General features: G+C 31.1%; 5 protein-coding genes across 8 annotated transcripts; 3 read left to right on the top strand and 2 right to left on the bottom strand.

Annotated features, from left to right (window-relative positions):
* The first annotated feature begins 8,854 nt into the window (after positions 1 to 8,854).
* fbp (fructose-1,6-bisphosphatase) lies at positions 8,855 to 11,032 on the top strand. The gene is made up of 5 exons (XM_076419459.1): positions 8,855 to 9,103; positions 9,562 to 9,706; positions 10,114 to 10,415; positions 10,468 to 10,672; positions 10,735 to 11,032. Exons 1-5 carry the CDS (start codon positions 8,937 to 8,939, stop codon positions 10,921 to 10,923), a joined length of 1,008 nt encoding a protein of 335 aa, XP_076275574.1. The 5' UTR covers positions 8,855 to 8,936; the 3' UTR covers positions 10,924 to 11,032.
* On the bottom strand, positions 11,015 to 12,447 carry LOC143206766 (uncharacterized). The gene is made up of 2 exons (XM_076419457.1): positions 12,309 to 12,447; positions 11,015 to 12,256 (listed from the first exon to the last, which is right to left on the bottom strand). Exon 2 carries the CDS (start codon positions 12,241 to 12,243, stop codon positions 11,098 to 11,100), a length of 1,146 nt encoding a protein of 381 aa, XP_076275572.1. The 5' UTR covers positions 12,244 to 12,256; positions 12,309 to 12,447; the 3' UTR covers positions 11,015 to 11,097.
* Positions 12,448 to 14,093: 1,646 nt separating this feature from the next.
* On the bottom strand, positions 14,094 to 16,912 carry Rexo5 (RNA exonuclease 5). Of its 4 annotated transcripts, none has more exons than XM_076419453.1 (9): positions 16,700 to 16,852; positions 16,521 to 16,612; positions 16,106 to 16,462; positions 15,920 to 16,045; positions 15,666 to 15,865; positions 15,441 to 15,606; positions 15,213 to 15,388; positions 14,884 to 15,154; positions 14,094 to 14,813 (listed from the first exon to the last, which is right to left on the bottom strand). In XM_076419453.1, the coding sequence occupies exons 1-9, from the start codon at positions 16,709 to 16,711 to the stop codon at positions 14,171 to 14,173; spliced, it is 2,043 nt and encodes a 680-aa protein (XP_076275568.1). In that variant the 5' UTR covers positions 16,712 to 16,852; the 3' UTR covers positions 14,094 to 14,170. The 4 variants fall into 4 exon arrangements, with proteins under 4 accessions (XP_076275568.1, XP_076275567.1, XP_076275569.1 ...); XM_076419452.1 differs by having other exon boundaries at positions 15,920 to 16,065; positions 16,123 to 16,462; XM_076419454.1 differs by lacking the exon at positions 16,521 to 16,612 and having other exon boundaries at positions 15,920 to 16,065; positions 16,123 to 16,462; positions 16,700 to 16,912.
* A 33-nt stretch (positions 16,913 to 16,945) lies between these two features.
* On the top strand, positions 16,946 to 18,162 carry epsilonCOP (coatomer subunit epsilon). Its single transcript, XM_076419456.1, has 4 exons — positions 16,946 to 17,122; positions 17,178 to 17,624; positions 17,697 to 17,921; positions 17,973 to 18,162. Exons 1-4 carry the CDS (start codon positions 17,021 to 17,023, stop codon positions 18,105 to 18,107), a joined length of 909 nt encoding a protein of 302 aa, XP_076275571.1. The 5' UTR covers positions 16,946 to 17,020; the 3' UTR covers positions 18,108 to 18,162.
* Positions 18,163 to 18,434: 272 nt separating this feature from the next.
* On the top strand, positions 18,435 to 19,838 carry LOC143193763 (DNA damage-regulated autophagy modulator protein 2). Its single transcript, XM_076400125.1, has 5 exons — positions 18,435 to 18,839; positions 18,908 to 19,029; positions 19,083 to 19,318; positions 19,377 to 19,515; positions 19,576 to 19,838. The coding sequence occupies exons 1-5, from the start codon at positions 18,754 to 18,756 to the stop codon at positions 19,743 to 19,745; spliced, it is 753 nt and encodes a 250-aa protein (XP_076256240.1). The 5' UTR covers positions 18,435 to 18,753; the 3' UTR covers positions 19,746 to 19,838.
* The last annotated feature ends 6,572 nt before the right edge of the window (positions 19,839 to 26,410 follow it).

Below are 26,410 nucleotides of genomic sequence, written 5' to 3'. Positions count from 1 at the left end.
TTCCGCATCGGGACCGCCGCCAATTCCATTACCTATTTACGAATCGAAAACGGGGAATCTAGCGGGGAACAGGTACATGCAATTTCGATTCGCTCGCCGCTGACTGGAAAGACAAACGCGTTAGAAAACTTTCCGTCTGCGATGAAAAATAAATCAGCGAAGTTTCAGAGGTGAACAGATCGTTGAAAGCGATCAACTTTTATTTGCAACTACTGGGACAATAAAATAAGGAACGTATTTATTCGGCTGGAGCACTGTACATATATGACAAGTCTCCAGCGAAGTATTCAGTCTAATAAAAAATGCATTCGACATTGTCTTCCTCAAGAGATATGCCTAAGTTTTGTTTAAGTTTTGCCGATCGATAAAATAAATAAAATAAATTTCATTATGCAATGTATTAGAGGCTTGCATGTACTCTGGTCATTTTATTGGTGACTGCTTGGATAATAATATAAAGAACGTATATATTCGGCTGGACACTGTACATATATGACATATCCTCAGCGAAGTATTCAGTCTAAAAAATATGCATTCGACGTTGTTTTCCTCAAGAGATATACTTAAGTTTTGATTAAGTTTTGCCGATCGATAAAATAAATAAAATAAATTTCATTATTGGATGTGTTAGAGGCTTGGATATATTCTGACAATCGCATAAACAATGTATATATTCGGCTGGAGCACTATACATGTTCGAAGTAGCGGCGTCATCTCAATTTATGACGTCAAAATGATACAATATTGCGTCCTTTAAGGTTGACATTTTATCCATTGTAAATTATATCACCTTCGATATATAACAATATTCTCATATAAGTAAAATAAACAAAAATGTTATAAAATATAATTTATTGTAACATTATAGTACATCTAACGCATATATTATCGAAGAACTTAAACTGCAGTTCATTAAACAGCTACAATAGAGTTGTAGGTTAGAGTTATTTTATTATATTTACATTTAATTCCTCTATTATAAGCCACCTATGGTATCGTCTGGTGGTTTAATCCACCTAGTTAACGATTATACATCCAAATAATTGACCAAATGCTGAACAATTACACACATATTTATACACATAAACTTTTCACACTCTAAAATAGGATTTTCTAGAGTTATCCTATATTTATTATATACTCACCTTTACTTATTTGCACTCTCATCGCCCTTGGTATTGTCAACATTGAATCATAACACCACATCCAAAAACTTTCACTCACTGTCAAATTCTGAGTCACTATTCAAGTCAATAAGTAAACTATTGATTTCCAATCTAACACTGTGAGTTCATCCAAACTGAAGAGTTTTTCCTTTCCACATATCCAAACAGTTCTTGCTTATATGCCTTGAACTGTATATCTACTGTAGTAATTATTTGTCACATTCCATAATAATTCGATTTGATTGAATATGTCGTGATAGAGAGGAAGACGTTACATTCTGTGGGTATATTATTCAGTTATCTGATCAATCTACTATGTATTTTTTTTCAGGACTATTTCTAAAAAAGTAAAATACATAAAACAAAATTAAATATTTTATTTAAACTTACCAAGTGACAATTTGAAATACTTCACTCTTTAACATATCTTCAAGACATAATTAATATTTTACAAGCCAATACTTAATTACAGTCTTTGCCGTCCACTTGGAATATTTTTGTTGAATTCGTGCTTCTGACATGAAGAACAATATATCAGCAACGCATTATTAAAAAATATTATGATTTACAAAAACCTAATCAAATGTTATTCTAACTTCTACCTTTTTCCATCAACTTTTGTTTTCTTTCCACTCTTTTTATTAGCGTCTTGTTCTATTTTGAAATAGAACAAGACGCTAATAAATGTCTATACACAAATTGAAATAAATAACAGGTCTCCCTTAATTTTAAAGCAATGCCTAGTAAAAGCATTATCTTTATACTATTTAAATCATATGTTTTCTAACAGCGTTCGAATGACATATCCCACAAAGAGCTGCATATCCCTAAGTTTTCTACAGATACTTTCCAAACTAACAGTTTTCTCTGAAATAATTGTATTAAATTATGTTTATATTGAAAATACTACTCACCGTTTTTATGTATTTCATAAATATAATCTTGAATAGAGCTAATATCAAGATATGTAGATACTTTCACATTTTAATTAGTCCAAAATTATACGGTTTTGCTTGAATTTGAGAGATATTAGTTATATTACCAACATTAAAATTCAGTGCAGCTGTAATACAATAAAAATATTTCCAATAAAAACACCAGCAGCTTAATATTTAATAGTATCAATACTTAACATTTAGTTTACTTCGATACAGAATTTCCTTGTTATCACCTGTGTAAATATTTCTTGATAAAACTAGATTTAATCATTGAGTTCTCCGTAATGCACGCAAAACATTTATATTTCTTCTTCTTCGTTAGGATCCTCCTCTCCTCAGACATTTTAAAGAAATGTTCATATATATTCTAAAAAATTGCATACATATCTATAGAAATTAATTTTTCACACTCTACACTGTTTTTCCACTCTTTATTGGAAATTGTCAGCACTCAATCATAATCCCACATTCAGAAAGTTTAATTCAAGTGAATAACTAAGATGTTAGTTTCCAGTCTATCTAACACTTGTTCGCAATTCTATTTGTCAATTTCTTCATCGATGTGTCTGATTAAGTTCATCCAAATTAAAGGTCTTAACATAACATATTAATCATTCTTCACTCCAGCATGAAGAATTATTAATATATGTTATGACTAATAAAACCGAATCAATTGTTATTCCAACATTTACCTTTTTCCATCAACTTGTTGTCTTAACACTATATTTATTATCACCTAGCCATGAGTGACCAGTGTATGAAGAGATGTTCTGCATCCCTCATATCATATGCATATCTCTAAGGTTTCTATAGATACTTTTCGGACTAACAGTTTCCTCTCAAATAATTGTATTAAATTATGTTTATATTCAAAAAACTACTGACTGTTTTTATACATTTCATATATTTGATCTCTGCTATCATTAAGCTGATCTTGATTCATCACCCACTTCGTCGTACGAGAACGGTTTCTTTTTGGTGTACCCAAAATATTTTTTTCATTTTTTGAGAAATTTTAGTGACCGTACCCATACTAATATTCAGTAGGCTAAAAGATATTTTTAATAAAAACCGCAGCAACTTCATGCGAGTTCTGCTCTATCTGGCTTTGACGTTTTCAATTAGTATAATAATAAGCAGCGATTTGAAATTTATCAAAACAAGCAAAGCATTAAAATAACATTTGAAGGTTTATAACCTCTTATTACTGTTGTTTTGAAGAATTTTACATACGTTTGACAACCGCACAACTTTGGCAGGTTAGTTCGAACCTATTAGACAGCATTGTGTCTCTTTTTAACCAGAATAAAATGAGAAGAATGAATGAATTAAACATTTTGATGAAGTATGTATAAAACTTGTTTGAATAGATTACAGGTACATAGCTAGGAGAGTTCAACTATAATAATTACAGTATTAACACTGCCGTTTTTTCTTTTCTTTTAATTACTACACTGCACAATTATTTCATTCAATTTCAGCCTTATAAATTGGAAGAGCCTATATACATTATTAACTATATATTGATTATTCGATGGATGATACTATTGGAATAACTTCCGTATCCTGCACGTAGCTCATATTTACACCGCCGCGAGGGCGGTGGCGGCAGCAGCGGCGGCCCGGACAAGGTAAGGGTAGTAACCTTCCTCTTGCAGCCGGGCTAGTGAAATATGCGTAAACTTCCCGTGCAGACCGCTATGAAAAAGCGAGGGAGACAGTGCATCGGTACTCCTTCAACGCCGCCGGTCAGCAGGGACTATATGTAACTACTGAATTAATCGGTAACAAATAAAATTCCCATTTTGTTGAGTTAGAAAGAAGAAAATTCTGAATCTATAGTCCGTTCAAAGTTGCTTTGTACATACACCATCTAAGTTTGTGACATCAAAACGTCGCAATGTTGCCGCATCAACTCTAGTTTTAGTTCAGTTTGGCTTTGACAAAAATGTCTAATTTAAACAAAAATAATTGAACAAAAATGTTATCAAATATAATTTATGTTAACATTATAACAATACAATTAATTATAAAGCAGCAATAGTTTATAGATTACAATTATAACCTCTTATCACTATTGCTTTGAAGAATTTTGCTTACGTCTGACAACTGGATGATTTTGACAGGCTCATTCGTTTACGTGTTCGAACTAATCAGATAGCATTATGTCTCTTTTTAACTAGAATAAAATTAGAAGGAAATATTGTCTAATTCTAAAAGAACATCTTGATGACGTATGTACAATTGCAAATGTGCCACACTTTTTGAGGAAAACGGGGGCACCTGGAGGCGTGACATTTGACACGGTTAGAAATTATATCGAGGAAGAATTTTTAAACCTAATAATTTTGTGTAATATGCGCCACAAATAAATATATCCCAATAAAACGAAAAACGCTCAAATCAAGCAACCCGGAATCGCCGTCAGATCGATGACACAAAATTCATAAACAAGCCCAGGGTGTAGCTGTGCGGACTAAGAGTTTAGCTTGGTCTATTGGTCGTTTAAAAAAGTTTATAATATAAAATAGTGAGCCTTTTGAAGGCACTAACTAACAAAATTGTGTTGGGCGAATATAAATAAATAAATTTTAAAAAATATTTAAACCAATATTTTAAGCTTCGGCCGACAAGTTGCCAGCTCCAACGCTTTTATGGTAGGTTACTCATCGTTTCTAAGAGGTCAATAGAAAAATCCCCAGCCTGACGCATAGATGGCGCTACTAAAATTAAATTCATATGTTTTTTAGTTAGCCCTAATCCTCAAAAGATGCATGTATAAATTTAACAGCTGTCGGATCATTAGTTTGTTAATTATAGCATTTTGAGTGAAACAACTTTTGGATAAAAAGGAATTTCGCGCATTGATAAAATATTGCTTTTTGAAAGGAAAAAATACCGTTGAAGCAAAAACTTGGTTTGATGCCGAGTTTCCGGACACTGCCCCAGAAAAATTAACCATCAAGAATTGGTACGACAAAATGATTTTGAATGACCGTAAACTGAAATTGAATAAAATATCAGACACTCTAAAGATATCTACAGAACGTGTACATCATATCATTCACAAATATTTGGGTATGATAAAGCTCTGTGCAAAGTCGGTACCCCGCGAGCTCTCTTTTGACCAAAAACAACGACGAGTAGATGATTCGGGGCACTTCTTGAAGAGGATCAAGCGTAATAAACCCGAGTTTATGTGTCGATATGTGCTATAACAGTCGGCTGACGATTATGGCGTCTGTATTTTGAGATGCGCAAGGAATAATTTTCATTGACTACTTTGAAAAAGGAAGGACCATCAACAGCGACTAACACATAGCGTTATTAGACCGTTTGAAGACCGTATTCTCCAGATCTGACACTCAGCGACTATTTCCTGTTCTCAGCTCTCAAAACAATGCTCAGTGGGAAGAAATTTTCTTCGAATGAAGAGGTGATCGCCGAAACTGAGGCCTATTTTGAAGCAAAGAACAAATCGCACTACAAAAATGGCATCGAAAAGTTGGAAGGTCGCTATAATCAGTGAAATAATTTTGCCAAAAAAATTGTGTTTAACTATGGTATGCCTGGGACTTTTCAATTGACCTGTTATTGTACGTAAATCAACCACGCACGCGTAATTTTTAAAATCAAAATCTAGCAACCTTGTACGGTAAAATGCCGACAAGTATAAATGGGAAGAGCAGGCATTCTGGATCGGAAGACAAATCCCTAAATTTTATATTTGAAACGATTCTAAAACGAAAATTAGTGGCTAAAAAGAAGTTATTTAATTTTAAACAGTGTTATTTAAGATTTTATCCAACTTTCGGTTATTCCCCTATTGTTAGAATTATTAAAGTGTATAGAATAGGTATGGGTAAATGGTATGGTCGGGTAAAGTGATATTTCATATTTTTTTATAGAGAAAACAAAGTATGTGTCCGCTTTATCGGAAAGTGACAGACATATATGAAAATTTCATTCCACAAAATGAATGTTTCATAGAATATTAACAGTTATAACATATAATCATAGAATTTTAATTCCTCACTTGTTGGTGAGTTGTTAGTTCCCACGTGGGACATAAAATAAAATAGAAAGCAATAGATAAATGAAAGCGATAGAAGACAAATTAAAGATGAACTATCTGCAAGGACGAGATCGAAGAGAGAAATAAATAAGCAAAGAATAATGCAATTTTATTGAAATATTTAAGTAAAAAAATATTCTTTTAATCAACCTGGTGTATTTATTGTTTTTGTAATATATATTTTAGGAGAGAAATATGGATCAGAGATAAGGTCTATATGAATACAGAGATGAAGTACTGAAAATATGCATACATGCAAATAGAAAAAGTTTTGAATAATTAACAGTAATTGTAAACAATAAATTACCTATTGTGTTCGTTTGTTATGTTTTAATAAACATGCTAATATCAAATATCAATTTCAAAATTGTATAAATGTTTCAAATTCATATATTCTCTGTTTTAATATACAGACATGTATTACTTCATTTATTATTCCATACTTATGTTAACATAAAACATAAAAGTAGTAATTTACACTCATTAATCATTTATTTATTATTGAACGATAATGGAAATGAGAGGTAGTTCTTGAGATAATTTGGATATATTTTAATATATGATAATATACAAACATTTATTATTTTAATTAATGTTATGTATCAAATACATTTCTGATCTTATATTGAAAATAAGTTTTGGTAATATATCATTTTTAAATTAATCCTTTTACTATATTTATGAGAGAAACATTAACTTAATATAGTGTGGTCGAATTTCGACCACAGGGCGATCACTAGTCAAATTAAAAGCTAGTCTAATATATTCAACAGTAACTTCCAAACAATCGTTAGGTTCTAATGGTGTAATAATAACACTAGTTTAAATGTACTACTGAACGGTTTAATCGTTAAATGAACGCTTAAACGCCATTAAAACAAAGAACTCAATTTGATATCATTTACCATTATTTCTGCATTAAAGGTGTCCACGGAATTTAACAAACTGGGCATAATTTAGATTATCATTCCCAAATACAACCTTCGGTTTCTCGAATAAGCGAACCATAAAGCGAGATATCTCAAGCTTCATTAAAAACGATTAATTGGGTTAATTTCGACCGTGCAACGGTGGACAACGTGATTTGAGAATGACAGTGTTCTCAAAAAAAAACGCCAAAAAAGTAAAAAACTATAATAATTAATGATACAAGAGTCTAATTCTGGAGAATCATGGCAAACGCACAAGGATTTGGAGTTGCAACGTTGTCAGTTATTGCAAATTATACGTACATTTGAAGAATGTAATATAATATAATTAAATTAAATTATCTGGAATTCACAAAATAATGTAATATTTCCGTTGACTGAAGTTTTTGGTACATAAAAATTTAATATAAAGAAGCTCTTTTTAAAGACATTTTTCATTTTAGAAAGAAAAAAAAAGAAAAATAAAAAAAAAAAGATAAAACAATATGTAATCCTTTATCAATACATAAACATTACAATAACAAACCAAAGTTATAGTTCTTGTAAATTGATCGTATATTTGAAAAATTCACACATTTTCCTAAAATTTCCCTTGAAACTCAACATCAAATATAATTAATTTAACTGTTTATTATTTTAAATTTATATATTTTGTCTAAATTATATAACCTTTTATAAATGTATTTTAAAAGGAAAAGAGAAAACTCAAGAGAAAAGTACTCAATTAATATAACTTCCACGGCACTAAAAAATATCTTCATTGCTTTTTACCAGTTTTGTTCTATATGCAAAAAGAGCATGCAAACCCATCTCTCAATTCATTCAATACAAGCAAGGAATGAAATTCAAAGCTATATGCACTAAACCCGTTGCAGAATCTACAGAGATATATTCTTTTAACATTTCAAATTATCCCTCATTTATTATAATTAATATACAATCTTCTTTCTTTAAAGTAGTGTAGTATAGTACAATATAAACTAGTACATTTAGAACAGTACAGGAACAAATAAAGTACAAACAACAAAATTCTTTACCTTACAAAATAAAGCTGTTACCAATATCAAGTTCAAATCGAAAATGGCCGTTGTAGTTCGTTGGATTCTGCCCCTGACTTGTAAATGACAACGTCACAAAATAAGGCGGAAACTACTGAAATTTGCCGAATATCAGTTATGATTCTCCAAAAATAGCGACTACTGTTAACGATTACTCCTTTCTCTGACAGTAAATTACTCAAATACTCGATAACACATTATTTAACAACCTGGCAATTGCCTTTAACAATCATCTCAACATCTATAGATCATGGCAATAATATTTTGAAAAAATGTTCAATAAGAACTTAATGTTTATTTAGTTATTATTAGACTTAATATAAAAATTGTATCGTTTAACATACGTTTAAAAATTATAGTTTTAATACTTATCAATAGTATATGAAAGAACTGGCGATACTTATAACTCCCAGATCGAAAACAGAAAACGTAAACACGTGATAACGATATTTTTATCGTAGTCGCTAGTGGTGATTCCACTACAATCTCAAAGGTCGACAAACGCGTACGGGGTACTATCAACAAATACGAGGACTTTATCGTAATTACCACACCGTTCGGTAACATTCCATTTATCTAATCTAGAAGGAATACCAATAAATAAATACACTCAAATTGAAAGGATAAAGTATTTTTTCGACGGTCCTGGTATTCTCTCATTCTATATTTAAACGACAAACATCCTACGCGACATGTTCAGTGATTTCAGGCTGCTCGCGGTGAAGTAGCCACGATCTGTTTTGTTTTATGCGAATAACATTACTGCAACAATGAGCCAACCACTAGATTCGAATTGTATTACACTGACAAGATTCGTCTTGGCCGAGCAGAAAAAGGTACCCCAAGCCACCGGAGAGCTCACCCAACTCCTCAACTCGATCCAAACAGCTGTGAAAGTCATCAGCAGCGCGGTCCGAAGGGCAGGCATTACACAACTGTGAGTGCTACAAAATTAACATCACAAGAGAATGTTACAACACTTTTTTCGTTTCTGTAAACAAACATATACTATACGTACTAACAAGTCAAATAAACAAAATAATCGTTCAGATACACGTAACCGCAAGATTAGGACACCGAAATATTTGTTATTAGTGCTCAAGATATCAATACTAGGAAATGTAATCATTCTTATAACATTAAACGTACAAAATAATGTAACTCCACAAAAATAATATGGCACGTAACTAAACTATAACTCTTATACTAACATGTAAACCGATTATCTAATTAATAATAAAGTTTATTATCTAATATGTAAAAAAAAATTAACGTTGATAAGCATTTATAGCCCTTAAAGTAATAAGACAACTTCAATAACATATTATATGATAGATATTTAATTTACATTCACAATCAATTGAAATGCATTTAAAATCATTATTTCAATAACAGATTTGGTATGGTTGGCGAGACTAATGTCCAAGGCGAAGAAGTAAAAAAACTGGACGTGCTAGCCAATGAACTGTTTATAAATATGCTAAAATCCTCTTATACAGTAGGATTGCTTATATCAGAAGAAAACGAGACTGTAATAGAGGTAAGTACACAAGATCATTACATTTTCTGACATAATCAAGACATGTAACATACGAGTGATTTAATGGCCCAGTATAAAAACTACAACGAATTAACAATATCAAAGCTTGGCATAAATCCTAATCTAATCTAAATATATATCATCAAAGAACATTTAATTTTTTTATATTTTTATAATGAAACTGACAAGCCGGACTAGATAATTCTTTTCGCGGAATTTCTAAAATTTTAAGTTGAAAAGAAAATAAACTTGAAATTATTTATCTGCCAAATTTGTTATTCATTCAATAGTGATATTAACATAAAGATTCAAAATTCAAATATGATTGATAGTAGTGGCCGTGTAAAATACAAGTACAATAAAATTGAGAGACATTGAATTTTGAAATATTTTAAAACTTTTTACAGGTTGATCTAGAGCGACGTGGAAAATATATAGTTGCTTTCGATCCTCTAGATGGGTCGTCAAATATTGATTGTCTAGTATCAATAGGATCCATATTTGCTATTATGAAAAAGGAAGATAATACCATTCCCAGCCTAAAGGACGCTTTACAGCCTGGAAATAAAGTCGTAGCTGCCGGATATGCCCTTTATGGTAGCGCTACCATGATGGTTCTTTCACTTGGCAATAGTGTTAATGGGTTTATGTTGGACCCCACTATAGGAGAATTCGTTTTGACTGATAAAAATATGACTATTCCAAATAGGTAATGATCCCAATCAATATAATAATGAGGATAAATAGATTTTACTTTTCAGAGGAAAAATATACGCTATCAATGAGGGTTACACACACTTATGGGATGATGCAGTTAAAGAATATGTTCAAAATAAGAAGGACCCAGCTAAAGGAAAACCCTACAATGCCAGATATGTTGGCTCCATGGTAGCTGATGTCCATAGAACCATTAAATATGGTGGTATATTCATATACCCCGCGACCTCAGCGTCGCCAAAAGGCAAGGTACGTCAGTATTACAAGCATATTAATACTGTAACATAACATATGGTATTTTTCTTATACAGCTTCGCCTTTTATATGAATGTATTCCAATGGCTCATATCGTTCAGACCGCTGGTGGTTTAGCCTCTAATGGCAAAATTCCTATTCTTGATGTCCAACCACAACAGCTACATGAAAGATCTCCAATATTTCTTGGCTCGAAAGATGACGTACAAGAAGTCCTTGATATCATTAAGAAACATAAAAAATAGTAAAATTATCATTATTTACAAGACTGTTTTTATTATAAATTTTAAGACTAAATGTCCTTTGATTATGAGGTAAATTATACAATTAATAGAATAAACGTTAACAAATATATTTCAACTTTATTACATCGTATAATACAAATAATTATTTATACGTTATATTATATACTTTAATAATCATGATATGGGTACAGCCAATGTGTGATCAGTTTCAGCAACAATGTCTTCAAAAACAGTTTTCAACTGGTCAAATAAACCATTAATATGATCTCTTTCTGCTTCCAATTGCTTTAATATGTCTTTATACCTCCCTGATAATTTATTGATAGTTTCTATTGATTGACCTATGCATATTTTTGTAGGATCAACAAGCTCCAAAGCTTTTTTCTCTAGCAACACTGTTAAACCACGAAAGAACTGTGTAATATCTAATTGGTTGTTATTTTGAATAATATTCTGAATATCTTGTGGAACATCTAAATCATCTTCATTATGCTCCAAAAGCAAATCTGTACCACTTATGCATTTTAACAACTTTTCACATTCAGCAAACAAATGGTTCATCTCAACAACTTTTTGTACCTGTTCCTTAATTACTGTAAATTTTTCCTCCAAACTATTTGCAGAAGGATAAGAGGGGTACTTAGTATCAAAAAAGTTCTGAATATCAGTATATTGTTTCTGGATTGCTTGAATATCTTTATTCAATTTGGTTAAAGATTCACAAATTGCTTCCCCTTGTCCTTTAATTTTTTCGTAATATTCTTGGAATGTACTTAATAAATCCATAGACTCTTTATTAATATTTGAGGTAACCTTATTTAAATGATTTAACTGGGCCTTTGACATCTCAAGAGCATTTTTTTGGTGTTTTAATGGAAATAAGAGGGTAATTTCTTCAGATCGTTCAAGATGTTTGAACAATACCAATTGTGATATTTTTAGCATGAACTTAGCAAATCGGAAACCTCCTGGTGAAATTAGTGTAGAGGTTTGACAAGTAGGAATGTTTGCGTAAGGATACACGACGTTTAATTCATTAACATAACTGATCACCTCAGTACGCAATTTGGCTTCCATTTTCACATCCCGAATAGGCCAATTAGTTAGTTTTTGTTTGGTGAGTTCAGGACTAATAATATTAAGCATATAATGTACCACCTCGAAAAATGCTGCCTTGTTATTTTTGACAAACATATCCTTCCGAAAAACTGCATTGAAATCTTTATTCGGTGGATAAAAATGAGTCAAAAGCACTAAATTCGTGTACAAGTTGTCATGGACTTTTTGTTCCGTTTCTCTATGTTGTTTAAATAAATCCATAATAGGAAACGTTCTAAAAAAGTGTTACATGAAAATAAGTTAACTCTAAATAAAAAATAATTTACCTGATTTTAATAAATCATAACAAAGAGATAATCAAAATACATACATCCTTCGGTTTAAATTTGACGTTTCTAACGAATTTCTCTGAAAGCTATTTCATTTTATACCACGTGATAAAGAGGCACAATTCTTCAATCCAATTAAGGCTAACATCAGAATTATATAATAATATTTTATTATTAATCTGGACGACACTCAAAACAACTAGTGGGCTTTAATATATTAAAGGCTTTATTTTTCAAAATCATATCATTTCGAAAAGGATTTTACTGGTTGCATACACCGGAAAAATCTTAATCTTTTAAAATTAATCTTAAAAAACAATCGGAAGGATATTTAATGAAACATATACATATGTATAAATAATAATATAATTATATATTTTGACAACTTGATAAAAAAATAGATTGACACTAACTGTCAAAAAGCAATTTAACTTAAGTGCACTACTATAAACCGATCATTTATTTGGTAGTGTGATATTTACAGCTGATATATTCCCATTTCAGAAATATCACCATCAAACATGTTTGTTGTATTCTATTTTCTGGATATTATATACTGGTCTTTTTTCAATTCAATTCAATTCAATCAACAATTTCTTCAATTTGCTGATCGTACAATCAAACTGAAAAGGCTACAGCTTATTGAAGTTTAACATTTATTGTAATTTTTATCTAAACTGTAATGACGACTACAAAATAATTTTTTGATACTTTAAAGCATGAGACCGCTGAAGTAAATCATGCGGCTATGGAATGACCGACAATCTTGTATCAACGGCTTTACGTTCTATAAAAATTTGTTGAACAAAGAGACTGCAAGAAAGCGATAATGATTTTAATATTGGCAATTTTATGAAAATTACTGGGTCAAAAAAAAAACATATTCTATCAACCGTTGTGAAAATTGTCGTTTTTTCCATGTTTTGTGATTACCCGCGCTCTGGAAACTCAACAAGTCTCCTTAAAAATTATTAACCCCATCATAGTGATTCCTGTTATAGTTATTTTTGTGAGACTGAGAAATGATTTGTTGAATTTGCTTTGGATCTATTGTAAACCTTAACGACCACTGAATAGAACAAGTATATGAATTTACTTTAAATACTGGTATGAAACATTTCAGGAAGGAAAAAAGGTAAATAATCAAATCCAATTTAGCTTACGAATGCTTATTTTGTCAATTCTTCTGTATGACTCTAAGACCTACAGCATTAACAGCAGCGTATAGGTTGGGCAGAAGAAACTATCCACGAACAGTAAGGGATGTTGATGATGCGTCTATATTGTAATTATATTTTCTTTAACAATTTGGTTATTTCATCAAAAATTGCTAACGCAACGTTAATCAATACTTTTAAAGCAAATACCTAAAATCGTTGCACTAAAATGTTAATGTTGCCCTAAAGGATCTAATCAGACAATAAGAGAGTCTAGCAAACTCTTCTAAATAATAAATCCTACTGTACAAATACTACCTAACAAATCAAGTCAACTTTCTGAAGTCAGGTCTCATATGACCTTTAACTCATAATTGACATTTTTTAAGAGAAATAATCATGTTAGTATTTCACCTACTAGACTGAATCATTTTTAGCAAAAAAGAATATAGATTTTTTCAACAAGCCCAGTGTTGGATTTTCATTTGTCAACTTATTAAGTAAAAGAATACATTTCTTTTATTTTGATTAAAAATTATTGAAAATGCATGGAAAAAATGTCTACAAAACATTTGGCCAATACATGTCTTTAAAGAGGCAAAATGAAATATAAAATCAAATGAAATACAGAAAAAAAATTTATTTCATAGTGGACGTATATTATGTACAAAATCTCTCGCAGTAACCAAAATTACCCGTGTTTTAAATGATATATTCTCTTTTTAATTGGAGAAAACAGACTCCATTACCGCCGCCTTTTTGTCCGCTTAATATTACCCCGATCAACGAGGGCTTATCGGCTGCGTCGGAAACTTTCGCGATCCATTTATCTAATAATTTGAAAACTTTTTCCCTATTTGGGGTTTCATCAGCAATAAGTCCTGTAGCTATTCTTAAATGTCCTATATTTAAGTTATTAGTGTTTACTGTGGAACACAACTCTTCAATAACTTGTTTATTGGAGTCTTTTTTCACACAAGTTATATGATTTAGAACAGTTTGTTTTTTATCTGTGTAAAATCGGTATTTTTCAGCTATGTCATCAACAGCGACCACATTAACCCGATTTCCTCCTTTGATACATTGTGTCAACAAACCAGTGGCATAATTGGCACTACCTATGTCTGGATAAGCCCTTTGTTGAGTGCGAATCGAATTCATGACTGCATCACCAAAATACAGGTGCTTGCTGAGTTTCAATTGAGTTAATTTCATGCAAGCCAAACTGTCTTCTGAGCTACAATGTCCTTGATGGCCAGTTTGAATTTTTTCATCTAGAAACTCTCTTGCCAAAGTTTGCAATTTAGTTTTGCGACAACGGTCCCCAGTAACATTATATATAACACTAAAAGAAAAATAAAATGTGATTTTCACATATTAAATTTTATACATCATAAAGCTTAACTGGTACATACCTGGTATCTATTATGTATGGATGCATCATTTTTAAAGCATGTAGATCATTGGATAGGGATTGCCCCACAAGAATTGCATCATCAGGTAACAGTTCTATCAATTCTTTTTGTACATCTTTGAGCTTCTTGGTCACATTTTTTAACATCTTTGAATTTATGCCAGAAAACCTGGTTAAGTAATCTACTATTTTGTTTTCAGGTTTAACCAAGGTATCATAAATAACCTCATGCTTTTCATTTACTATTGAAATTCTAGTGAGCTCCAAATCGCCTAAAATTTTGTTTATATAGTTATTGATTATATCAATGGTGTTAAAACACTAACTAACCAGTACTAGTTTTGCACATTTCACAGTCCATAGCTATCATAGGACTGTGAGCATTAACATGTTTATATTTTTGTTTTGTTAAAATATAATCAGAATATTTTCTTTCCATTAAGCCTTTGATAGGCAGTGGAAAATTTTCTTCAATCATCTGCCATCCAGAAAGCAAAAGTTGAGTCCTAAAAAAAAATATTGTTAAAAATCTATTAAACAATTCAATGTACACAATACCTAGGGTATTTATCATTACCAGGTAAGTCATTTTGAGTGCTGGATGAGGAATTTTCTTCATGGTCAACAGGAAAAAAGTTATTGACTGTATTAAACACTTCTCCACATGCTTTTGTAGCTTCATCTAGGCTTCCATGTTCATTAATCAACTTTTTCATTTGAGTAGCTGAAAGAATTCATATTAGCCTATGTTATTTCTATATTTAATTAGTAATATTTAAATACCTGATAATGGGACCATCGATAGTTCCTGAACAATATCATTATTGTAAGAGAATGGGCACACAATTTCTATTTTATGGGGGAAATTTGTTTTTAGAAATTCAAATTGACTCTCAAAAGCCTCATAATGGTATAAGGAAATATTTTCAATAATTAGAATAGTTACATTTGCTAATCTATTGTATTTTTCTAAGCTGCACCACCTAAAAAAAGTGTCTGTAGTTATCACTGCCCTATATGATGAAAATTATATTTACCTTGCTGGAGAATAAGGTGAATGTACTCCAACTTGAGAATACAATATAAGATGTTGAATGTCCGAAAGAAATAATGGACATCTGCTATTCATATCTACCTTTAGACTGGCATTATGCCCTATATCTCTAAAATGTAATTTTGGTGTCTAAAACATTGACAATAATTTACAAATTCCTAAAACTCACAAATCCATATCACCGACCTGTTTAATACACATCGTTTTCTCTCTGAGTCTCTTTTTAAGTTCAAGATACTCTGTACCTTCTAATGTTGGTTTTCCTGAACGTCCCAATCCAATATTTTCAGTTTTCAGCTTCTTTTTGGGTGTAGGATCAAACTCCTGGTCAGTTTCTACATTTTCACAGCAATCGTTTTCTTTCGGGAGTTGAAGTTTATTTTTACTCTTTTGTCTGTCGTATTCATTAAGTTTAACTATATCTAATAAAGCAGCCATTTTCTTCTTTTTATTTTCAATTCTCTGCTTTCTTCTTGAACTAGTTCCAATCTGTCCAGTCATGTTCTTACCATAGATAAGACAATAGCTAAAACAGTAACATTATTTCATTTGAAAGCATAGTTCATCCGTTTATTATTTGTTACCAAAAGGTTATACTAGAAGTTACTATAATGTACAATGATAAAAAAGTTCTGGTCACATTAAATATAATTTTCAGGTGGTCTCGTAACATGCCCTATTTGTTTTGCAAAATTTGAAATGTTTTACGAAAAAATTAGGTTACAAAACAGGCCAATGAAGCAAGTTGACTAGATTATATTACCTTCACATACATAGTATACGCTTGATTCTTCCATTATAATCTTCTCTATGCCAGGGAACTGGTTGTTTCTTCTATAAATATAAAAATGTATATATTTTTTAGATAATACTATGATTGAAAACAAAAAATAGGCTCAATTAAGAAAATTTAGAGGTTAAACGAGCTTAAGCGTTTTCTAATACCACTAAATAGTTCTATAGACCCATCTAAATTGTCAGTTGTCTTCACGAAAAAGTGCTTGACGCAATCATTAACCTAACTTTGCTGTTTTGTTGACGTTTATAATTCTGGACACGTAAAGTTTCTGATTATTGGGGTAAAATGGCCCCTCAGCAAGAAATCGATGAATTGTTTGATGTTAAAATTCACTTTTACATCGGCAATTATCAGCAATGTATTAACGAAGCCGCTAAAATTAAAAAGGTATGTTATAGGTTCTAGTCTTTCGCAAGTGCTAATTTTTTAATGTTTTCTTTAGCCGTCCAGCACAGAAATTGCAATTCAACGTGACATCTTTACATATCGATCATATATTGCCCAGAATAAGTTTCTAGTTGTTTTAGATGAGATCACAGCTAGTTCTCCTCCGGAAATCCAACCTTTAAAACTATTGGCTGAATATCTACATGGAAAATCAAATAGAACTGTTTTGTTAGAGCAGTTAAATCAGAAAATTGATACTACTGCTCAAAATGAAACTCTTGTTCTTGTTGCAGCAACTATATTTATAAATGAAGGTAACTTTGACGCTGCTTATAGATATTTACATACTTCGGAAAGTTTGGAGTCAATGGCTTTAATTGTTGATATTTTATTAAAACTGGATCGCATTGATTTGGCTTTGAAGAAACTAAAAGAGATGCAAGAAAAAGATGATGATGCTATACTTACCCAATTAGCACAAGCTTGGGTGCATAGCTCAATGGTAAGTTTACTGTATAGGTGACATATTGTTACATAATTTTTAACGGTAATGACATAATTTTTTATCTTTTAGGGTGGTGATAAATTGCAAGATGCTTATTATATTTATCAGGAGTTAGTTGATAAATATGGCTCAACTTCACTGTTACTCAATGGACAGGCAGTAACTTTTATTGGTCAAGGTAAATATGAGGAAGCTGAAGCTGCTTTGCAGGAAGCCTTGACAAAGGATTCCAAAAATGCTGATACCCTTATCAATCTAATTGCTCTACAAAGACACCTAGAAAAAGGACCTGAGGTAAATTGTATATAGATTTGTAGGTTTTATAATGTGACTGTTTTATTGCAGTATGCTAACAGATATTTATCTCAGTTGAAAGATGCACACCCAGAACATCCATTTATCAAAGATTTAAAACAGAAAGAAAGTGATTTTTTGAGAATTCGCCAACAATATGCACCATTGAATCCAGTTCCTGCTTAATTACAATTTTATTACACATATAGCCATATAAATAATATATTCTTATCTTATAAAATGTGTTTTAATTGTTTTTCATTGATAAATAAGATAGATATTTTTTATGCTAACTGGAATTGTTTTTTATTTACTCAAGCTATCAAGAGTAAATAGTATTAGTAATTGAAAATAATATGCAATAAATGCATTTAAATAGAATTAGTAATAATCAAATATGCTAAATATAGGTTATTTCATTTTTGTTGCCATAGAATCTTCTTTGACAACAAATGATAGTTCAAAATATTTTCCCTGATAGTCCTATGGTATTAAATATTCCGATTATTGAAAACATATTAATAAATATTAAATAATGGGGAATAATGACTATAAAAATTAAGAATGAAGAAAAGGAATATAACGATTTTAGAATTTCGGGTTCATTTAGAAAGAATAGTGAAGGTGGTGATAACTTCTCATAAATATTAGGATAGAATAAAAAATACATTGTCGTTTATAAAAATCAATTTATATCAATTTTTCATTAACGATCCACGATAAAAATGGATATATCAGGCTCGGAGTTTTTCTTTCAATTTTCGTAGCTGAGTTTTATACAACGGACAAGGCAACAGGTCAAGTCACCTGCAAATTAAAAGACAGGGGGACAATGTTGAGAAATAAAGAAGGGTTTAAATATACTTATCTTTTTCCTTTGATTCTGTGTTTAGGATTAGCGGTAACTGTTATAATCACGTGCGTAAAACACAATTTACAACAAGGCATATTGATTGTGTATAACTACTTTGAATGTATATTCTCAGGTATTCAATGTCTTTGAGCAGTCACCATATAAGAGCGGTTTTTCCATATATAAGTGATACAGGAACATGGCCTCCAGAGAGTTGCATATTTTCACTAATGATATTTTTCTTATCAATAATATGTAAGTATTTTATATATTCTTTATGAAGAAAATATTATTTTCCTGATTTTTAGTGCTTTGTATAAATTATATTCGTTATAAGCAGGTGTGCATATATTGCGAGACTGTAGCACAAAATGATCGGAAATGGAAGATTGCCAAGCTAAATAAAGCTGCACTCTGGTGCGGTTTCGTCTCCTGTTTTGGAATGGTGATGGTAGCTAGTTTTCAAGAAACAAATATTTTTTGGGTGCATGTAGTAGGGGCTAATAATGCCTTCGGAGTAGGCTGTGCATTTCAATGGTTACAAGTAAAAGTCGCAAATATTTAATTCAGCTATTATATCAATATGCGATTATCAATTTCAGACCGTCATATCCTGGTATTTATATCCAGAAAAAGGTACCAGAAATGCTATTGTTGCGAAAATAACTTTGGCGGTTATTTCTACAATTTGTTTTTTGAGTGTTTCAATATGTGGACTTCTGGCTTTGTTGAAATTTAAAGGTAAACTTTTATTTCGAAAGACGTATTTATGTTTGCGAGACGAATATGTGTATTTTAAAGGGGACAATCTTACTTTGTGGAGTATGGAGGATGGGGGTTATAAGTTACACTTAACCAGTACTATAACTGAATGGATACTGAGTATTGCTACCATGCTTCATTTTGTAACATACATAAACGAACTTAAAGAAGTGATTGTTATGGATATAGTTGTAATCGAATTGGTTTGAATTATCTTAAGTTATTTAAACTTGTCTAATTAATGTTGATGATGTTAACTATTAAGTCTGCAACAAAATATAATATAGTTTTTAAATGTTAAATCTGTATTTATGCTTGTGTCATTAGGATCACTTTATCAAATCATTTAGAGGTGATTTATTTGATGATGACGATGTTTTTAAGTATGTGATTTTAAAAATGTTATGAAATAAACTTGACTGGTGATTTTAACTAGAGTATTGACCTCAAGGTAATTCATTTAATGGTAGCTTTCTTTTCACAATTATATTCATAATTACTGCGGTGGCAATTAAACAGTTTTAGTTTGTTTTGTTGCGAAATACGAACTTTTAATCAGTGATTTACATTTTGTGACTTTTTAAATTTTGGTTCTAGTTTTATCTTAGTCATATCTAATTTTAGATAGCTGAATTATTATATTTGTTATATGAATATTAATTTTATTTAGTGCAGTAAATATTAAATTATTTATAAATGTGATACTTTCTGTTTACGTTGATAGTTATTTCAGATGGGGTCTCTGTATGTATAGCAGTCAACAATGCCTTGTTAACGAAACGTTTATAGATGTATTGATATAAGAAAGGAAAGAAATATTTAAATCAACAATGAATAATTCGAACGAATAAAGTATCGTCAGAGGAGGAAAGAACATTAGGTAGATGGAAAGGCAAGGGGGAGTGACATGCTACATAAAGGTGGACTTATAAATTACTCCTTTGTTGAATATTTAGATTGACAGCGTTCAAGACGTATATTATTTGTTACTGGAAACTAATATTTTCGCATCGATAATAGTGGCCTACTAGGATGAAATTTGCGATCAATGCTATAGTTTTAAAATGTGAGCAGTTAGATATAAATTATAAAACGGTTAATATACAAATACATACTTTTGTTTATAATCATAACAATTTCATCGTCATTGCATCAAAGATGAGAAGAATTTTGTAATTCCTTATGTAATAACAGCTTTATACAGCCGATACAACCTGAAAGAAAATGTGACTAAGAGTACCTTTCTAACTAATCATAATTATATAGTTTTGGGATGTCATAACATAAGTTGATGGTGACTGGGTTTTCGCTCTCTGTTGTTATCAGTTATTATTTGTTAAAATTACTTTACAGTCTTAGTATGTTTAGGTGTAGATTCTATAGTGAATTAAGCGAAATTTAAATAAAAAGGGAGGCCTGCGGAAGTGGTGTGGCTGCGGATCTGAAAGTTGTTGTATTGAAAAGCAAATATTCGACCTTGGGCTAGATAATTAGGACATTGAGAGGTAAGAATTAATCTTCCAAGGACAACATTAAAAAAGTGGATAGAATATTTCACGTAAAGTCGCATGAAGAATGATCCGATGATGGAGGAATCTTCTTACACAGCTTACAGTCATGACCCACCACAGAATTTAGCATCTGTTTCAATGCTTGGTATTCTAGAACCACAGCAAAGTCATTAAATTATTGTAAGATTGCTGGAGTAACGGTAGACATTATCAGTAAACGAGACACGACAAGACATCGACAAAATATTATTTCAATGATCTCAGGATTTATTTAAGCGCGTCAGTGTGGAAAAAGGTAATAATTATTCTGGTATTGAAGAAATGATATAGTAAACAAGCCGAAAAGAGTATGCAAGGTTTAGACCGAATTGTCGAAATATAAATAAGATTTTCGCACATCAACGTGCTTCATGTGAAAAGTGTGCTATTGTTTTTTTTTAATTTCATTCTTATTTTGACAGTATACGTTGGTTCTTACTTTGGGCAGTTTTGGAAGCGGAACATGCTCTTCTAAAAATTATTAAATTGTTCAGACTCTTGATGACGGTTCTATTAGCTGTGTGTGAGTGTGAAACAATTTTTCAGACCCATTTGAAACACGATTCAGTACTCGCCAAGACTGAAGATGACTTGTTAACATACTCATGGATGCAATTATGTAAAGAGTACTTTACATATTATACACATGTATCTCTAACATTTTCTAAGAAAGGAAGTTGCTCTAATTGTTAGAATGCGACTATCAGTGTACATTTGAGGAAGAAATCTAGAGACGCAAATTACAATAATTTGGATATGTCTATCGAATAAACCTAAGTGACCCTAATAGATTTTGTGACAAAATCGAAGGATTAAAATTATAGAGAACCAACTGAAACAACTTGACTTAATAGCTGCTCAAATAATTGTTGAGTAATGTTTAAAAGTTCTACGGCTACCAACAGCAGCATATTGATTGAAGAGTAGATACTTTCCTCGAGCACGAATAATCACAAGCTCATCACTAGACACAAGTACCGGTTATGGATTGACGATGGTGTTCAGAACTTCATATGGGTTGTGATATAGTCTATTCAAAGTTATTTTGTACATACGTCATCTAAATTTGTGGCGTCAAAATATCTCGTTTCGCGTATCGCGTTTTAGTTCAGTTTGGCTTTGACATACAACAAAATTCTAGTTTAAATAAAATATTGAAACAAAAATGTTGTCAAACATGTATAGCTTATTTTAACATTGTAGTAGATCTAATTCTTATATTACCGAAGGACTTAAAACTACAATTAAGGACATAGGTATAATAGTTCGTAGGTTAGAGTTGTTTTGTTATATTTACATTAAACTCTTTTCCTCAACACCCATGAAGTAGAGTTCTTGACGGTTTTTTTTATGTAGTGGTATGTCCCTGGAGGCCTAATCCACCTAATTAACTATTATATATCAAAGTAATGTATTTTACTTTCATTAGATAGCATATTTATCTTTTTACGTTTAGTTCTTGTTTCCTTCGATGGTGTGTTTACTTCTCAAGTCATCTTGATATTATTTTATTTTTTATTTTTTCTGCTACTACCTGTATACACTAATCTTGACAAAATTAATCACTGAATTCTGCCTAATACATTTACCATTATCTATAAATTTAGTATTCATTCTCTGCTTATACATTCTAATCAAAGGCTCATGTTTAATTCTGAACAATTACAATCATATCTGTGCACAAAAATGTTTCACACCCTACAATACCATTTTCTACAATTAAACTCTATTAATTATGTGCACAATCTTACTTGTTTACACTCTCATCACTTGTATCAGGAATTTTCAGCATTGCGCAGCATTATCACATATCTTGATAGTTTTCTTTAGTCACTGTCACTTTCTGAATCACAATTTACGATTCCACTATTTATAAATTTTTTCTCTGTTTGTCTTATCGAATTCATCCAAACCGAAGGTGTAATGGTCGACAATGCTTCCTTCCATATATTCAAAAGAGTGCTCGGTGGAATATCCTTCTCGACCAGCATGTCTTTTATAATAATTCTTTGCTATCCCCTATATCAACTCGATTGCATTGAATATATAGTGATAGGGAAGAAATGGTAATATTACGTGATCAGATTGTTCAGTCACTGATCTATTGTATATCTTTTTTCGGACTTATTTCTAGAAAAAGTAAATTACAAAAAACGCAATGAAACATTTCATTTATATTTACCTAGTAACAATTTGAAATAGTTCAGTTTTTACCAAAGTCTCTTTAAAACTTAATTCATGTTTTGAAATCCATTCCTTCATTACAGCCTTTGTTGATGCTAGTGTTGGGATTTTCTCCACCAGTGTGTTATGATATGGTGCATTGTCCATAATAAGAATTGATGGTTCCTCCAGATTCTGTAACAATTGCTTTTCAAATTATAACAAAAACATGTTATGGTTAATTTCTCCATGGCAGTCGCCCTTGGACTTGGAGGAAAACACTAATTCTGCACCAAGGACTAAAATCATTCTCATTTTCTGCTTGAATAACAATATATTTGCAAATAATTATTAATAAATATTATGACCAACAAAACCTAATCACGTGTTATTGTAACTTTTACTTTTTTCCATCAATTTTTGTTTACACTTTTTTTGTTACTGTCTTGTCAAAAGTGCCCAAATGAATCATTTTAAAATATACAAGTTTCATTAAGGTACACAAATTTAAATAGTTTTATCTTCCTTGGTTTTATTTTATGTCTTTAAAAAATGAATTCTGTTAAGGCAATGTCTGGAAGTTTCATTAGGCTTCTTTGCTGATTATCTTTACACCATTTAAATCCTATGCCCCGTAAGAATATATAAAGGGATGTCTTACATCCCTCAAAAAGCTGCATGTCTTCTAACTCTTTTATGTATACTTTCCAGAATAACAATTTTCTGTGAAATCATTTTATTAAATTATGTTTATATCGATAAAATAGTTTGTGTACTCACTGTTTCGTATATTTGATCTCGAATAGAGCCAATATCAAGATGGTCAAGGTGATCTTCTTGGTTGAATCTGACATATTATTCTTCATTTTGTAAGCGATGTTAGTCACAGTACCCACACTAACATTCAGTGCAGCAGCGACACCCGAAAATATTGCAGTAACTTATAATATTTAATATCATCAATATTTACCTCTCTCACGGAATTTACGGGCAGAAGGAGGCCTCCATTATCTCGTTTCTTTTCGAAATAACTTATTAAAAGACACAATCAGTTGTGACTATCTATTAAACAAAGTAATATGATATATTACGCAGCGGTTTGAAATTTATTAAAAGAATATATAAAACAATAATAGAATAAAATGAGGAGGAAAATATTGTCTGATTCTAAAACGAATTTACAAATTTCGGCAGGCAATTCATTAAACATCTTGATGACGTATGTCCAAAAATCTTTAAATAGACTATATATTCATTTATAAGACATAATATAAAGTACGGTAGGTAGTGCTTTTTATTATTGGATCACAGATTCATCTAGATTAATTTTGAATATAGAGGAACTCGGTTTAAGAGCATGCTTCCGGTAAAAGTACACATTCAATTAATTTCATAATTTATGAATCTTTTGTGTTCAATGCCAGATGAGAAGTTGAATTAAATTTAAAATTGATTAGAAGTGCTATACTGTAAAAAAAACCTACAAAAACAGAAACTGCACAAGTTTAGATATCTTAAGAATTTTTAAGAAGTTTTTTTTTCGATAAAACATACATATATATTCATTTTGATTTGCAAGGAACTAATCTAAGTTTCACTGTGAGAGCCATTTCGGTTAATGCCAATAAATGGCGTTGCATTTCGCATTATTAGATAATCAGAAATGCATGCAAGACTATGATACTATGTGCTATGAATTACAAGAGCCATAGTGGTAAATTCATTATATTGGAACCATCTTTCAAAAACGAACTTAGACCTGAAAAATGTTAAAGATGAGTACTATAGCATACTTACAGCTGATCCAACAAGTTATTAGAGGTTTTCTTAAATAAAAGCTTTTTAATTAAGAAGAAGCCTATTTCAATTTCTAATATTTCCAATATTATATTTATCTCATCTTAAGAAAATCTCATATAAATATGTTAAAACACCAAAACTATTAATGTTCGTAAAATGCCAGACCTACATCATTTTATAAAATGTTTTTCTAAAGAAAATAACGTATTACTAAAATAAAGAACGTATTACTAAACGAAAGAACGATTGGGTGTTATGAAAAGTCGGTGGCAACTTGTACTAAAATTGTACAAAATTCATATTATAAAGCATAATAGGATATTCCACTTACATTAATCGCAGGAAATCACCAGGCTACAATTTAATAACAGGAGAATTACTGCAAAAACTACCAAGAAAAAGATTTGTAAAACTCATTAACTTGATTAATACAGCACTTAGATTAAAATATGATCCCAAATCCTGGGAAGTCACCAAGCTCCTATTGAAAAGAATAAAACCGATCATAGAGAGAAAAAACGTAAAACCAACACACCAGCTGGGTTTACTAACAAGCATTCAACAATTGACCAGGTCCACAGAATAACAGATGTTATTGAAAAAGCCTACGAAAGTAAAAAAGTATGCTCAGCTATATTCTTATAGCACAAGCCTTGTTCATAAATTACAGAAAATGCTACCAAAACAATACACCGAACTATTAAAATCGATCATTACAACCAGAATGTTTAGAGTCAAACAAGAAGAAGCTTACTCTACAATAAAAGAAGCTAAAGCAGGTGTACCACAAGAAAGTGTACTGGGACCAATACTTTATCTACTCTACATTTGTGATAAATAGTACAGTAACCAGTAAATCTGTACATGTACAGTTCATCTATAAACAGACCGAACAAGCACCAATAATATTAAATAATACTATCATTCTATATAGCAACAACTGTCAGTGAAACGAAACAAAAGTGTAACATCTGTGTCACAAATGCGGCGTTAAAAAATGTCTAACAATGATATTTTAAAGACTGGTGAAAAAGTGAAAGTGCGATCGGAAAAAAGGTTAGTACAGTAGAAAATAAATGCAAAATGCCATAAAACGATAACGGTAAAAAATTTGAAACATAAAAATAGCAGTATTATTTCAAAAATACGTAAAAACAATATATGGAGAAGAACACTGAACAAAAAAGGGATAAAATGGAAATATCGACATCAGGCGTATCACATATTGCAGTTTTGAATCTAAAGAACATAACTAGAACCCAGAACGAACAGGAACTCTACAATGCGTGGATGAACGAAAAGTCGGCGAGGGAGAGTCTTGAAATTGCATTAGCCAATATGCAAAAACAAATAAATGCCCT

This window comes from Rhynchophorus ferrugineus, unplaced genomic scaffold (assembly GCF_030347505.1).
Source record: "Rhynchophorus ferrugineus isolate W39M unplaced genomic scaffold, kcgeb_rfMv2 rfM1, whole genome shotgun sequence".
NCBI lineage: Eukaryota > Metazoa > Arthropoda > Insecta > Coleoptera > Curculionidae > Rhynchophorus > Rhynchophorus ferrugineus.
Note: the sequence above shows the minus strand (reverse complement) of the source record. Positions and strands in the feature narration are given on the sequence as shown.

Excerpts from the sequence above, each read along its gene's own strand:
- fbp (XM_076419459.1), top strand. The coding sequence starts at position 8,937 with ATGAGCCAACCACTAGATTCGAATTGTATTACACTGACAAGATTCGTC. Across the intron at positions 9,104-9,561 it reads AGGGCAGGCATTACACAACT|ATTTGGTATGGTTGGCGAGA; the intron begins GTGAGTGCTACA and ends TTTCAATAACAG. Across the intron at positions 10,416-10,467 it reads AATATGACTATTCCAAATAG|AGGAAAAATATACGCTATCA; the intron begins GTAATGATCCCA and ends TTTACTTTTCAG.
- LOC143206766 (XM_076419457.1), bottom strand. The coding sequence starts at position 12,243 with ATGGATTTATTTAAACAACATAGAGAAACGGAACAAAAAGTCCATGAC.
- Rexo5 (XM_076419452.1), bottom strand. Across the intron at positions 15,607-15,665 it reads ATCGATGGTCCCATTATCAG|CTACTCAAATGAAAAAGTTG; the intron begins GTATTTAAATAT and ends GAATTCTTTCAG. Across the intron at positions 15,389-15,440 it reads GGTAATGATAAATACCCTAG|GACTCAACTTTTGCTTTCTG; the intron begins GTATTGTGTACA and ends ATTTTTTTTTAG.
- epsilonCOP (XM_076419456.1), top strand. The coding sequence starts at position 17,021 with ATGGCCCCTCAGCAAGAAATCGATGAATTGTTTGATGTTAAAATTCAC. Across the intron at positions 17,625-17,696 it reads CTTGGGTGCATAGCTCAATG|GGTGGTGATAAATTGCAAGA; the intron begins GTAAGTTTACTG and ends TTTATCTTTTAG. Across the intron at positions 17,922-17,972 it reads ACCTAGAAAAAGGACCTGAG|TATGCTAACAGATATTTATC; the intron begins GTAAATTGTATA and ends GTTTTATTGCAG.
- LOC143193763 (XM_076400125.1), top strand. The coding sequence starts at position 18,754 with ATGTTGAGAAATAAAGAAGGGTTTAAATATACTTATCTTTTTCCTTTG. Across the intron at positions 19,030-19,082 it reads ATTTTTCTTATCAATAATAT|TGCTTTGTATAAATTATATT; the intron begins GTAAGTATTTTA and ends CCTGATTTTTAG. Across the intron at positions 19,319-19,376 it reads GTGCATTTCAATGGTTACAA|ACCGTCATATCCTGGTATTT; the intron begins GTAAAAGTCGCA and ends TATCAATTTCAG.